The 14976-nt window shown below is 42.4% G+C and overlaps 1 protein-coding gene across 2 annotated transcripts in view; it reads right to left on the reverse strand.

The window, feature by feature from the left end:
• Positions 1-14976, reverse strand: part of sorbs2a (sorbin and SH3 domain containing 2a) — a 43582-nt gene continuing 28606 nt past the window's right edge. Inside the window, exons 16-28 of one of the 2 annotated variants that reach the window (XM_089005513.1) lie at positions 14305-14474; positions 12479-14116; positions 11075-11154; positions 10823-10920; positions 10498-10612; positions 10288-10416; positions 9221-9424; positions 8518-9114; positions 6522-6794; positions 4459-4527; positions 2827-2864; positions 2621-2727; positions 1-2447 (exon numbers count right to left, since the gene is read on the reverse strand). In XM_089005513.1, coding sequence (XP_088861639.1) covers positions 2383-2447; positions 2621-2727; positions 2827-2864; positions 4459-4527; positions 6522-6794; positions 8518-9114; positions 9221-9424; positions 10288-10416; positions 10498-10612; positions 10823-10920; positions 11075-11154; positions 12479-14116; positions 14305-14474 — 3583 coding nt within the window. In that variant the 3' untranslated portion in view covers positions 1-2382. The remainder of the gene's footprint in view (positions 2448-2620; positions 2728-2826; positions 2865-4458; positions 4528-6521; positions 6795-8517; positions 9115-9220; positions 9425-10287; positions 10417-10497; positions 10613-10822; positions 10921-11074; positions 11155-12478; positions 14117-14304; positions 14475-14976) is intronic. The other variant, XM_089005514.1, reaches the window with a different exon arrangement.

Genomic DNA, 14976 nt, shown 5'->3' on the forward strand with positions numbered 1-14976 from the left:
TAAATTTAAGCGTTTATTATTATGAATAATAATAACAATAATAACACAGCCCCATAAAATGCAAAGTAGAAATACTTGACACTTGTGTGTGTGCATGTGCGGTTTGTTTCCAATAAGTTGTTTTCAGTACAATTTTTTTTGCATTTGACATGTTACACAGCTTATCAAGCGATTTTGTTGTTTTTAAGGCGGTGTTGAGTCAGGAAAAAAAGTTAAAAACATACCCACAGGATGGCGCTGTTGATACGAAAGAACGATGAGAAAAGGAAGAAATAGGAAGAAAAGCCGAGTGTGTTTTTAGAAAGTAGCTGAAAGCTGCTAACAGAAAAGGTTCAGAAATAACAGAAATGGTAGCAACACAATGTGAATTGCTGAAAAAAAATAATATATATATATATATATATATATATATATATATATATACATACACACACACACACACACACACACACAGTAAAGTCTCGTTATATCGATATCGGTTATATCGATAGTACTGCTTATTACGATACTATTTCTATGAACGCAAGGAGAAAATTTACATGCCGCAGGATCGGATATATCGATAGTCCGGTTATATCGATATATTTTCCGACTCCCGAGAATATCGATATAACGAGACTTTACTGTGTGTGTGTATATATATATATATATATCAGATGTGCACCATCTCAGCTAAAAATGTGGGTTGAAATAGATGACATTTAATCTTAATTAGCACACTACCGTACTGTATCGTTGACAAATATCAAGCCACTCCCAGATTTGGGTTAAAACACATTTGAAATACATTTTCATGTTTAAAATAATTTGTATTTTACTGGAAATAATTACACAATTCAGTTATAATAATAATAATAATAATAATAATAATAATAATAATAATAATAATAGCAATAAAAAGCAAAAATGCTTATCGCCAATGTGCAATTTAAAATGGTTTATCGCCAATTTTTTTTTACATGGAAAATGTTTCTGTGACTGAGTTTTTAAAATCTGGAAAATCCAAAATTTTGTTAGAAAACAAAAAAAAGAGCAACTTCATTCATTAAAAATGTATTTCACATATATTTTTCCAAATTATATAGTATCACTGAATGTCAAAAATTAGTTGAAAAAATGTAATTCATAATTTCTAATAGATTTTTCCCTTGCAACATAAGGGGTGGAACATAGACAAAATGAACCAAAATTGGTTCGGTTCTGCTCTGACTTTTGTGCTCACTATTTTGGGTTTGGTTAAAAAAATGTAGTTAGCATTAAAGTGTATATTCTGAGCATTATTTTGAAGTACTACAATTATTCATCACTGCTTGGGTTACACTCATTAAGGTTAAGTGAACCAATGGAAAAAAACACATAATAAAACAGATGAAAAAAAAAAAGGGTTTTGTTGATTTTCCAAATATTGTTTTTTTTGTGTTTCTGAATAATCACAAAAAAGTGAGTTAATAATAATACATTGTATTTAAAATATATTAAAATTATTACTACTACTAATAATAATACATTTTATTTATAAGCGGCTTTTAAACCTCCCAAGGACACTGCAGTCATTTTAATAATTATTAATAATAATATATTGTAAATAAAATGTATTATTATTATTAATCTTCCTTTCCTTTCGGCTTTTCCCTTCAAGGGGTCGCCACAGGGAATCAGTGTCCTCTATCTTCAGAGATTTGATTTGCATGTTCGTTTTGGCCAAGCCTTTACGTCGGATGCCCTTCCTGACACAACCCTCTGTATTTATCCGGGCTTGGGACCGGCACAAGAAGACTTATGTCCCCTTGTGGCTACAGAACAAGCAACTCTAATACTACTACTAATAATAATACATTTTATTTATAAGCGCCTTTCAAAACTCTCTCTCTTCAAAACTCTCAAGAACACTTTACAGTCACAGGATAAGAACAAAGGGTTATTACTGTTATTATTATTATTACCATTCCCCTAGTGTTGGAGAGCTAATAAATACAAACTTTGAAAAAGCGGCAAGCCCTTCGAAACTGACACTTCGCAGAGACAAACGCTGACGTCAAACAAACAAACAAACACAAATCGGTTAAAGTGCAACAACGCTATTGGTGAAGGTGAGCGGCTATAATATAAGACGCGATTCATCGTTGAATGTCTTTGGGACATGAAACCGATGACAAAAAAAAAGTGTGATGCACCACACAAACACACATTTTTTTCCCCATGGTTATTTTGCGGCTTGTCCGTGACTATAAAAACAGGCGTACAAAGAGTTGAAAAACAACGACCCCCCCCCAAAAAAAGTACTAACGAGGTCTTCTGTTGAAGCTGGTGAGTGAGAGCTGCGTCGCCATCCACAAACGCTCATAAACACACACTGGTGTGCGGAGGCCAGGGATCCGTCATTCACGCTCGCTGCTTCACATAGTTTCCTGGGAAGGTTCCAAACAACTTGGTTCGACGACACGTCCCTTCGTAAACAACGGAGAACAATTCAAATGTGACGGGTACACGCCAACAGCAGAAAAAAAGGAATATCGAGAAATAGAGGAATTGTGAAAATATACCAATGTTGTGGTTTGTTTGCGTTGAGAGTTTATGAACGGAACTTTAATAATATTAATAATATATGATATTTGCTTACCAACAAACCATCCGTCATCGCATTTCTCCATCACATCGATGATGTCGCCCTCCCTCAGCTCCAGCTCGTCCTCATTGCGTGGTACGTAGTTGTACACGGCCTGGTAGCTAAGTGACAAACAACCCAGCGTTGGCAAAACGCTAAGTAGTCATGACTCGTGTCCAAATGACAGAACTAAAAATTGCGGTGTGAAAAACGGGACTTACGGCTCTCCTCCGCCGTGGAGGGCTTCCTGGACTAAACGCTGAAAAAGAAAGAAGATGGCTTAGGAAGATGGCTTTTGAGAGAAAGAGAGAGTTATAACTTAACACAACATCTGTAAAGCCTATGCGTACAGAGGACTTGAGCGCCCAAAATATGATTAAACAATAAATACACAAATAAATGAATAAAAAAATGAAAATGTAACATACGCAAACAATGAGGGACACACCAAAAACAGATTTTAGAATTTTAAAAAACACGTGTGTGAAAAAAAAATCTAACATTTTATTGTCTATCCTCTTCATGGATATGTACATATATATGGATAAAGTTGTCGGAAAGCTGACTACAAAAATAAAATCATCATATGAGAGCATTGCTCTCCAAAATAGGCAATAAAAATACTAATAAAATATTAAATATTACAAATATTAAAATATTAACCCATTTACGTGTTCATATGAGCACAGATAAATTCATTTTCAAATGTCGTTTTGGGCGCCCCAGTAGTCGAGTGGTTAGCACACCGGCTTCACAGTGCCGAGGTTCCGAGTCCAAGTCCCGGTCCAGCCTCCCTGTATGGAGTTTGCATGTTCTCCCCGGGCCCGCGTGGGTTTTCTCTAGGTCCTCTGGTTTCCTCCCACATTACAAAATATGCATGGCAGACTGATTGAACACTCCAAACTGTCTCCGTTTGAACCTATTTGATACTCTGTTTTGATTTTATCTTAATTTTTAAAAAATGAATTTATCTGTTCATATGAAGACGCTCGGCATAAATGGGTTCAATTATATATAATGTGTAAATAGTAAAAATAACTATTAAAAATGTAAATGAAAGTATTTTTCTTTAAAATATATATTGAATTGTTTTACTATAGTGGAGTAAAAAAAAAATCACAGAACACTGTAAATATTGCAACTGTTGAAAATTACCCAAAGAATTGTGAGAGATTTTATTATGATAATATATAGCTAGCTATGTAGCTTGGTACCGTATTTATTCAAGTATAACACGCACACGCATATAACGCGCATCCCAAATTTTCCATTAAAAATAGGTATAAAATTTTGTTTTTCTCGTTTCAGACCAAGCATTGTGATAAAAATCATTTATTGACAATGTAAACACGGAATGACAATGTAAACACTGAATCAAAACTCTGGATATTGGGAATTGTGCAAAACAGCAATGCTTAACTCACGTTTCAGTGTGGGCGAGGCGAGGAAAGGAAATGAAGCGTAGCTAAAGAAATGGTAATCAACAATTAAAAAAAAGACTGCACGTGATCCAGGTCTTTCCGAGAATCGAAACTGAACCTATGGAGAATAGCCATGGAAATGCTGCCCCCTCCTGGAAGGGATAAAGCATTAAATATGTATGAGAATTTTTTCCCCTCATTTATAACGCGCACCCAAACGTTTAGTTCTTTTTTAGGCAGAATATTGTGCACGTTATACTCGAATAAATATGGTAGGTAGATAGATTGATATCTCATCAACAATAGTAATTATTGTGTTTGATACACATTGGCGCGAGTTAAGCTAGGTGAGATATCTTCACAAAAGGCAAACTGGCGCGAACGGTTCCAGTGAGCAGATTCCCCCAAGAGACAAAAGACGAGTCGCCATACCCTTCGACCTCTAGCGGGCCTCCGAGACAAGACGGGGCTACGAGGCGGTTTTCCACCCACGACTGGATCCTGCTCGGCGGGCATAAAAAGAAGGCAAAAATATCTGTCTAAGCTTCCGGAGCAACCCACACGAAGCCGCTCGCTGTCGTGGGGAGCACATTCAAAGCCAAACGCTAACATGCTAATCGGCGGTCACATCCCAATGCAACCACCACCGGCACAAACTTCTGATCTACCAACTCCGCAGCAGTTTGCGTTAGTGTACAAAATGCGTTAGTGTGCATGTCACACTCTGTATGAAATCACGTTGTCAATTTTGATGACATGATACGACCACACATCGCGACTGAGCACGTCACCACAAAACATGCTGCCTGGAGAGTCCGCGTAGCATCTGTATCGCAGCTGACATTTACGCAGGGGAGTTGAAAGAAATTAAAAACTGGAGAGTCAAAGTACCGTATTTTCCAGACTATAAGGCACCCCCCCCCCCAATGAATGACATATTTTAAAAGGGTTTACATACATAAGACGCACCACATTATAAGGCACTACAGTAGAGGCAGGGGTGACATTATGCACCCATTAGACGGACGACGTTGTGCGAATAAGGAATGTAACAACAGTACGATTTAGACATCATTTGTCTTTTTTGGTGTCAAACACAAAAATAGAAATTGCAGAATAGTATATAATGTGAGGCATTTTCTAAATTTTTATAAGCTCAAAATTTTTCCACTATTTGATCAGTTTATCACAATGTAATCAGCAATATAATGTTCAGAGATTACCAATGTTCCTTTTACTTTTATGTCCTTAGTTTTCATGGGATATTTTGGCACTGAAATAAATTTCTGAAATAAGCACAAAATTATTTTGAGACACCAAATACAAAAACAAGCACAAAGTGCAAAATTTTCAATTTCTAATCATTTCTACCCCCCCCCCCCACCAAAAAAAAGTACAATAATGGTGAAATCAAGAACAAAATTCTGCCTGGAGAAATAATTATAAGAAATCAGGGACATGAAACAGTTTTATATATCCCATCATGCAATGTGCTCTCTACGGGGGGAAGTCAGTCAGTGGCTTCTGATAGGATATTTTCACCTGAAATTTTTCAGAAATAAACACATTGTTTTTCTTTTTTGAGACACTAAATACAAAAACAAGCAAAAAATATTTTTTTGAAATATCTCACCATTGAGCCAATAAACCGTAAAATGATGGTGAAATCGAGACAAAATTCTGCCTGGCAAAATATTGTAAGAAATTACTCAAACGAAACACTGTTTTCTACATCTGGGATATAGAAAACAGTGTGCACTACTTCTACGGGGTGGAAGGGAGTGGCTTCTGCTGGGATATTTTCACCTGAAAATTTTAGAAATAAACACATTTTTGTCTTTTTGTTGCGACACTAAATACAAAAACAAGCAAGAAAAACAAAAAAAATTCTAATCAGTGTGCCAAAAAACGGAAAATGATGGTGAAATAAAGAAAATTACTTTCTGGCAAAGTCATTTAAGAGATTACTGAAACGAAACACTGTATATTCATATGAACACAGATAAATTCATTTTCAACTGCATTCATGTTGTTTATTGCCACATGAATTATTGTTCATTATATATTATTGTTAATTATATACTCCAATTAAACCCATTTGATACACGGTTTTAATTTTTTTAATTTTTTGGATTTTTTTTTAAATGAATTATGTGTTCAGATGAACACGCTCGGTGTAAATACAAGTGTATACTACTATATACTACTTCTTCGACGGGGGTGGGCTTGCTAACAGTAGTTACGAGACCTGTTGTGGCTTGATATTACTTCATATATAAGGTCCACCTGCGTATAAGGCACAGGGTCATTTTTGAAAAAAATCAAGGATTTTGGATGCACCTTATACACCGGAAAATATGGTAAGCGTCAAATTAAATAAGAGAAAAATGCTTTTAGGAGGCGCTCTACGAGATCCAGCGCTGCTTGTGACAAAGCCGTCAATCCATTCCGCATTCCCAAAACGAGTAACAGCAACACGCTGACTGTGGGTTTACCTTCAACTTGGGGGACCTACGGCCCGGGTGGGCAATGGCGGGAGGGGAGCGGCGGGACGTGACGAGCGGCGGGGAGGTGGACGAGGGTGATGTGGTGGACTGGGTGGGAGTCAGGGGCTCCGGGGAGTGGAGGGGGGATGCGGAGGAAGAGGGCGAGACGGGAGGCGAGGTAGAGAAAATGGGCAGGGGAGGGGGGCGGGATGCGGGGAAGATCGAGGGTGACGGCGAGCCGGTGGGAGGAGAGGGTGAGCGAGCGGGGGGACAGACGTCAGCCTAGTGGGGGGGGGGGGGGGGTAATGACACATACATAACACTGAGTGCATAACTTCAACCGAATTGAAATATGATTGACAAAGGAGACATGGAGGAAAATAGTTTAAAATATTAATTTTAATGACTCATTGCAAAAAATGACATTAATGCACACACATATTTTGATTGGATTAAATATTCTTCCTTTTGTTTATATATTTATGTTCACTGAGAATTTGCAAATTTCCCCATTGTGGGACTATTAAAGGCTTTCTGATTCTGAATTCTGATAATTCATAAAAATATCTTCAACTCAAAATATTCTGATTAAACATTGCACATTTAGAAAAATATACTTCGTTCCATTTTATTAGCTTTTATTATTTGCATATTTACATTAGTTTTATGATGAATGTATTTACAATTTGAAAAATGTCTTAAATACACCAAGATTCAAGACAAGAATTTGTTACATTTAATTTTAATAAACACGTTTTTATTTTGTGTGTATGAGAAAAAGGTACACGCTGGAAGTTTAAGTGTGACGCCACAATTTCGAATCTACTTTGTCATAAAATTAAAACTTGAAAACTATTTTCCTCCGTGTCTCATCAGTTTCCGCAATGTTATAATTCTTGCGCTATGTTTCCACCTGGCAGTACAGTTCAGCCCCGTTTAAAATTCAGAGAGTAAAACTGCCCAAAAAATGACAGCCACTGAATCAAAGTGATCAGACGAGCAGCTAGCCAACCGCTAACCAGTTTGCGTTAAATGGCCGGGTGTCAGTTGTGCCTGGAGAAGCTGATGTATGGGTGTGCTTAGTTCATTCACTACCAGACCATGTGCAAAATGTGTCCACTCCAGTGCCAGGGTTTTTGTCATTGTCACTTGAATTCCAGGACCCACAGAATATTGAGTTTTAGGACTACATAAACATTCAATGCAGCGAAGGAAACCTTAGACTCTATTCTTTCATCAGAAAAAAAGAGTTCATTCTAAAGTTGTCTGTGTCTGGAGTTATATGAGCTTGAAATGAGGGTGGCTGTACAAAAGGCAAATGCTGCCCCCTTGTGGAAGGGAAAAAATTGTCAGAGGTCTGAGCAGCGCTTTATCGGCACCCCCCCCCCTCCCCAGCAAGACAAAAACAAAACCCAAACAAATTCGGGATGGCGCTCCACATCATATTTTCAATTTCCGAATAAATTCGGGAATGGCAGTGAATGAGTTAATGTATGTTTATATGTTTGTTATTAAAAATAAATACATAAAAAAGTTGAAGGTGATCTCATATAGCTTGATTTTCTAACATTCTCGACGTAGCGGAATAAGCTAATGAAAAAGCAATCTGATACATTGACCGAAAACCAAAATATCAACCGATTACGGAACACATACGATATCTACAATTATATCACATTTTTTATAATGCGCAATTTGTAGTGCGCCTCAATTGTTCACGCATGTGTTCAAAAAAATAATATCCAACGTATCAGCGGATATCTGATACACTTGACCGAAAAACGGAATATCGACAGATTAGGAAAAACATGTTGATCTCGACTGTACATGAGCATAAATTTATACGATGCAGAAAACCACCCAATTGATATAAAGTGAGAAATAATAAATGAAATCAGAATCGATATCCAAAGCGCCAAACGGGATGATTTGAAAAGCGTCCCTTGAAACTGTACTGCTTGGTGGAAACAGAGGCGGCCAAAATGAAAGGTCACAAATGCTCTACCTGCATACTGAGTTTCCCTGTAAAAAAATCCTCATGCTCCTCCTCTCTAGCCTCCTCATCTTCTTCCTGAATGAATAACTCGATAAACGGCTTTCCTCTTTTTGACGGAGGGCCCCGAGCTCGGGATTTGGTTTCTGGAAATCGAGATTTTGAGGTGGAACGCAACAGAGCTTGTTCATCCAGGATGAATGACAGCAGCTGGTCGTAAGGATTGGCGACACTGAGCTGTCCGTCAAAGCGGACGGGTGACGTCAGTGACTCCCACACCGCCCCCTCCCATAACTCGTCCGAAGTCGCCCCGCGCAAAGGATCGCACGAGGTAAGCCCGCGAGAGGGAGACGGAGGACCGTCAACGTCGGAGAGAGACTCAGGCGAGATGGGGGGAGGCTGGTGGGGAAATTGCGCAAGGTGACGGGGGAGAGGGGGCGGCGTGGGGGTGGCGAGCGTGACTGAGGGGCAGCGAGGTGCAGGGGTATCCACGGTGAGGGAGAGCCACTCATGGGTGACGGCCCGCAGGTTGGGCCTCGAAAGCAAGGAAGATGTGGAGGCGAGGGTGGGCAGGGGGGAGGGGGGTGGAGGCGGTAGATGGGAGGAAAGCTTCAAGATGGCGGAGTGGAAGAGAGGGAAGAACGTCAACAGAAAGCGACCAAGAGGTTCATCGACCAACGCCATCTATCCCGTTGTTGCGGTGACATTTCCTTACCTTGATGGGCGTGGAGCTGGGTGTCCTGTTGCCATGGTTACCATATGGGTCTATATGCTGAAGGTGGTGGGCTGACGTTTTGGAGGGAGAGCGCCTCAGCAGGTCCACATAGGCCACGGGAAAGATGCCCTGTTTGCTCGAGTCCGGGATTTTACCCTCGTACCAGTTCTGGTCCACCTGTCGGATCACTGTCACCCTTTCGCCCTGTAACACACACTTCAATGACTGAAAAAAAGTTTTTCAAATACAGTAAAGTCTCGTTATATCGATATTCTCGGGAGTTGGAAAAAATATCGATATAACCGGACTATCGATATATCCGATCCTGCGGCATGTAAATTTTCTCCTTGCGTTCCTAGAAATAGTATCGTAATAAGCAGTACTATCGATATAACCGATATCGATATAACGAGACTCTACTGTATAATATTGATCGAGAATAGACAGAAGTTAGCACATTTAAAATTAACATGCTTAGAATGCCCACAATGGAAGCACAGAAAACTCATTTACGAATTGGTAAACTCCTTCACAGGAAGACCTCATTAGCCAGGTTACAAATCTATCAGTTCATGGAAAGGACAACCAATTAAAATGTCTATGTACTGTTTTTTATAGTTATTGGTGCTTTGGACGTCCAGGGGTGTGGTATTCAAATGAAGAAGACTATGTTTTACTCATGCATCACTTCAATTTGCATATACTCTCAATAAATAGCTTGGCAGAGGGCTGCAGGCGTTGGGTGTCGGTCATGAAAAGCTACGTCCCCTGATGGCAGTAAAAGACAATTTTCCTGTGTTTGTTCAGTGTCTGACCGAACATCTCTGACAAATATATAAAAACACAAATGTTTTCAAAATACAAGGCTACAGTAGAAGCTTGGGTTACGCACTACTTCTTCGACAGGGGTGGGGGGATGAGTCGTTGGCTGCTGATAGTAATTGCGAGACCTGTTGTGGCTCAATATGACTTCACATATATGACGCACCGGCGTATAAGGCACAGGGTCATCTTTTGAAGAAAATCAAGGCTTTTCAGTGCATCTTATACATGAGAAAATATGGTACCTTTCTGAGCGACAGCTCAACATTTGTGTCAGCGTTGAAGTTGTAACGAGCCACGGCCTCGCCGATCTCCCTGATGTGAGCGGGCGGAGGCGGGCGACTGGGCTGCGACTTCTCCAAAGACGTCATCTTCTAAAGACACGCAGGTAGGAAAGAGCATTAAACTGTCCATATCCCGCCACACGCGCAGCGGGCGAAGATTTTTGCGCCCACCTCCACGTAAGCAATGGGGAATATCCCGACCCGTCCTCGGTGCTCGCCTTCGTACCAGTTGCTGTCGATCTGCCTGATGATGTTGAGCGCGTCGCCTTTTTTAAACGTCAGCTCCCTGGAATGCAGTCGGTTTATTCCCGAGCGTCATCGACCGGGGATCGATTTGGCGTAGGCCATGCGGTGTGGCGTAGGCCATGCGGTGTAGGAATAGCTCAGGCACGGTCAAAAGCCATTCGGGTGCGACGCTCAAAACTACACGTCAAGCTCGATGGGGTGAAACGGCCATTTGGGTTTTAACGCGTTGGTGCTACAAATCTGTACTCACTTAGCCGTCTGCGCCTTAAAGTCGTAAATAGCTCGGGCGGGCTGCTTCTGATGGAGGAGAGAGAACAGAATAAGTTGGGTCATCTGTTTATGGGATACCTAGAAGGAAACCAAAATGGGAGACAGGAGAAAAGTAGCGAGTGTTACCAGAAATAAACAACAGAAGCACAAAATCCAGAATTCTAATGTTCACTGAGCTGATTGTTGTCATTTGAGGGGTCCCGAGAAGGAGGGGGGGCTGTATAGGTCGTACCTCTCTATCCGGTGTGGCTCTTCGACTCTGGGGTGTGTGCCCACCGTCCATGGTGGAATAACTCCTGGGCACATCCTGGTCTGCGATTGTTAAGAGACAAAAAAAGTTAACGCAGTTAGCACAGTGAGCGTAGCACTGCCAACAAGGAACGTCAACAGGCATGCTCACAATACAGCAAATGGTGTCATTCCAACAAGTACATCAAAGGAATGAAAGAAAGGGTGACATGAAAATGCATATCCGGGGTTGTCAACATATGACAAAATTACAGAAAAAAAAAGACGTATGAAAGAGGAAGACATTGAAAATGATTGCAAACTGACGGGCATGAAGTGTACGAGTTGATACAGCGAACCTCCAACTGAGCAGCGCCATAAAAAGCGAAAATAATTTTGCGACACCCCCCCCCCCCCCATTTTTTCCATTTATTTAGTTTTATTGATTTACTTACAGTTTGTTCCAGTGTATAAGGTGCGTTGGAGTATAAGGCACACACGCAATGAATGGTTTATTTTAAAACTTTTTCCATGTATAAGGCGCACCTGTGTATAAGGCGCAGGGTCATCTTTTGAAGAAAATCAAGGCGCGCCTTATACACTGGGAAATACGGTAATTAGTTGTATCTAGTTATTAAAATAATAAATCTGCCAACGGCACTTGTGTAAAACATGGGCTCTCTGAACTTCCACTGACAACCCAGTCTAAACGTCGTGATGGATGATGCCAAAAATATTTTCAGTGAATTTTGTAAAGAGCGAAATGCGAACTAGGAAGGGTTTCACGGTATCATGTCAATTCCCATGTTTTGAAAAGATCGGAGTCATTAGGATTTGAAACACGTAATTATGCATGTAAGTATGCCCAAAATTAAAAGCTCACTTGGGTGTATCAATCAATCAATACATACATAAAACAAAATTAAAAAACATTATTTAGGTACGTCCCCGAAAAAGCTGATTTAGGTATGTCAATCAATGAATTCATCAACTAATTAATTAATCAGGTGATTATTAACAATAACAATGATAATACTAATCATACTAATACTACTACTACTATTAATATTAATAATACATAATACATTTAATTTACAAGTGCCTTTCAAAGCACCCAAGGACACTTTACAATTAAAAGAACAATAAACACCAGAACAATAAAACCATAAATAATATGGTAATAAAGGAGCTGATTAAACAAAATATTTGATTAATTAATCGATTAAGTAATTCATTAGTGACTTACATGATTTGTTGAGTAATTAATGAATTAATTAATACATTAATACACAAGTAAATAAATCAAACAACATACATCGGTATGTAAAAAAAATAATAAACACACAAGAAATGTGAGCAAGACGGTGAAGAGGCAAAAGAGCAAACGACGAGACTGCGTCATCTCCACCTGAATAAAAAATCCCATTTCCGTTGGCACGCTCCTCCCCGAAATCATGACAGTTGCCGGAATCCAAACGGCGCCCGTAACAGGCCCCGACAGGCGACTGGACCCGGGGGGATTGCAAGCGCGAGGCGGGCGGCTCGCCCTCATACGACGCGTAGCCATCCGGGGCGGACTGGTGCCAGCATCTCCTCCTCCCGGGCAACGAAGAGCTTCTCTCGGGGACGCCGGGCAGCAACTCGGAGAGGATTCTCCTCAGGATGCTGTCGTCGGGGGTCCCGGCGACTCGGTGGTCTCGCTCGGCTAGGATGTGCTCGTAGATGTCCCGCAGGGCGGCGTCCAGCGCTTCGTAGATGGCCCGCTTGGATTTAGGTCTGCTTCCGCGACCGTGATCGGCGCCGTGGCTTTTGTTCTTGTGGAAAGGCACCGGGCTGACCAGGTAGGCTAGTTTGGACATGGACTGGTGGGAATCGGAATTCCGGACCGGAGAACGGCTGCTGTGACTGGACTGTTGAGGTCTCTGGGGGTCCTGGCGTGCTCGCTGTCGCTCGTGGCGGAGCACGGTGGTGAACCGGGTGTAAGAAGCCGGGCAGCGACCTTTGCAAGAACTTATGAGGTGTCTGTGTTGGTAGCCCTGGTTCTGGCCGACTGTCTGGTGACCAGGGTGGTGGTGGTGGTGGTGGTGGTGATGGCGGAGGTGGTGGCGACGCAGCGCGGAGGAGCCGTACAAGCTCTCCGAGGACGTCAGCGAGCAGTGGTCAAAGTCGCTCTCGCTGCAAAACGAAGAGCCCTCCACCTGGATGAAGTCACTGAGGTCAGAGGCCACAGCCTCCTGTTCACTGTCCGAGTAGTCGGCTTGCGGCACCCGCGGGACGGGAGGCGCCAAGTAGGAGCCCCCGCGGTGAGGCTCGGGCCTCGCGCGGGGTCGACCCTCGGGCGGGCTGCGAGCTTTTTGCGAGGCATCGGCGGCGGGCAACGGAGGCCCGTCACCGCCGTCGTTGTCCTCCTCCAGGAGAGATTCGATGGAGAAACGGCGTTTAGGTAAAATGGGGGTGCCGCCGCCGCTGCTCGCCCGGGACGAGTCTCCGGGCGTGGTGGCGCCCGACGCCATCTCGTCGTCTCCCAAGTTAGGCATGGATTTGGATTTCTCGATGAGACTCTCAAAAGCCGAGATGCGGTTGGGCACGTTGTCGCGCGGCACCTCCGAGCCACCGTGGGGCGCCCAAGGGGAGAGGCGGTGCGGGTGCAGATGGGGCTGCCGCTCCAGTTCCAGGATGCGGGCGCGGACCGACCGGATCACCTCGGACGGGATCAGGTGGGCCCTGTCGATGCGGTGCATCTTGCGGTAAAGCTTGAGAAAGCCTGGCGAGTCGTGCGGCAGCCGGCGGCGGAGGCGGGGCGCCGACCCCGACGATCCGTCGGAGGCGGGGCGGCCGCACGGCAACGAGCCGGCGCTTTCCGAGCGAAAGGTGCGGCCGTGGGCCGGACCGTCGCCCAACAAATCATCGCAGCTACGGGACCTGACTTTGCCGCCAGGCGGCCGAGGCGCGATAGTCCCCTCGGAGGACGAAGGGGGAGGGGATGAACGCTGGCATGGACCCGCAGAGGTCAAAGTGTTTGAATACATGACGCATGCGGCCCCACCTTTTGTTTAGTTTGTTTAAAAATAAAAAGAGGTCCCACAAGAGAGCAGCGTGGTGGGAGAGAAGAAGAAGCAAGAAATCACGTTAAGCAGTCATAGCGACCGTCAAAGGAAAAAGGCGGTGGGAGGCGGAGCTTCCGTCATTGAAAAACACACAAGAGGCAAAGCGGGAATCATTCCAAGTTTGTACCTTTGGCGCGTGACGGCGAGGACGGTGACGAGCGAACGGTGGATTTCTTGAGGGAGTTGCGAGCGTCGGGCGCTTTGGGTGACGTTGCCGCTCGGCCAGATGACAAAGTGGCGTTCGCCGGCGAACCAGCCGGCTCCGACTTTCTTCTCTTTCTGTAGTCGTTGGTGGCGCTGCAACATGGAGGTTGGTTTTGAATACGATGTGATTTACGCGTCAACGGAAATTGAAGTTCAAGTATCGGGTCACGCCATGCATGCAAGATGGGAAGCGGAAGCCAATGATTTGGTCAAAATAGGATTTGGGCGACAATGTTTTTCCACAAATCAATACTACTGGTAAGTCACCACATAGAAGCACTACTCTTTTTTTCAATCTTATTTATATATACAGTAAAATGTTTCTAAAATGGCTTGCTTTGTTTGATGATAGAATTGTTGACAAAACTATTTTTTTTCATTTTATGTAGAATAAAATTTCAAAAATAGTTCGTTTGTTGGATGATAAAATTAACAAAACTATTTATTTCTTAAAACGCTTGTTTCAAAAACGCCTGGCTTTGATGATAGAATTGTTCGACAAAACTATTTATTTATTTAACATTTTATTTAGAATCAAGTTTTGAAAATGGCTTGCTTTGTTTGATGATAAAATTGTCCAACATTTTTTTTACAT

The sequence above is a fragment of the Hippocampus bargibanti genome, linkage group LG10, assembly GCF_051943395.1.
Source record: "Hippocampus bargibanti isolate YZ-2025 linkage group LG10, ASM5194339v1, whole genome shotgun sequence".
In the NCBI taxonomy this organism is placed as follows: Eukaryota; Metazoa; Chordata; class Actinopteri; order Syngnathiformes; family Syngnathidae; genus Hippocampus; species Hippocampus bargibanti.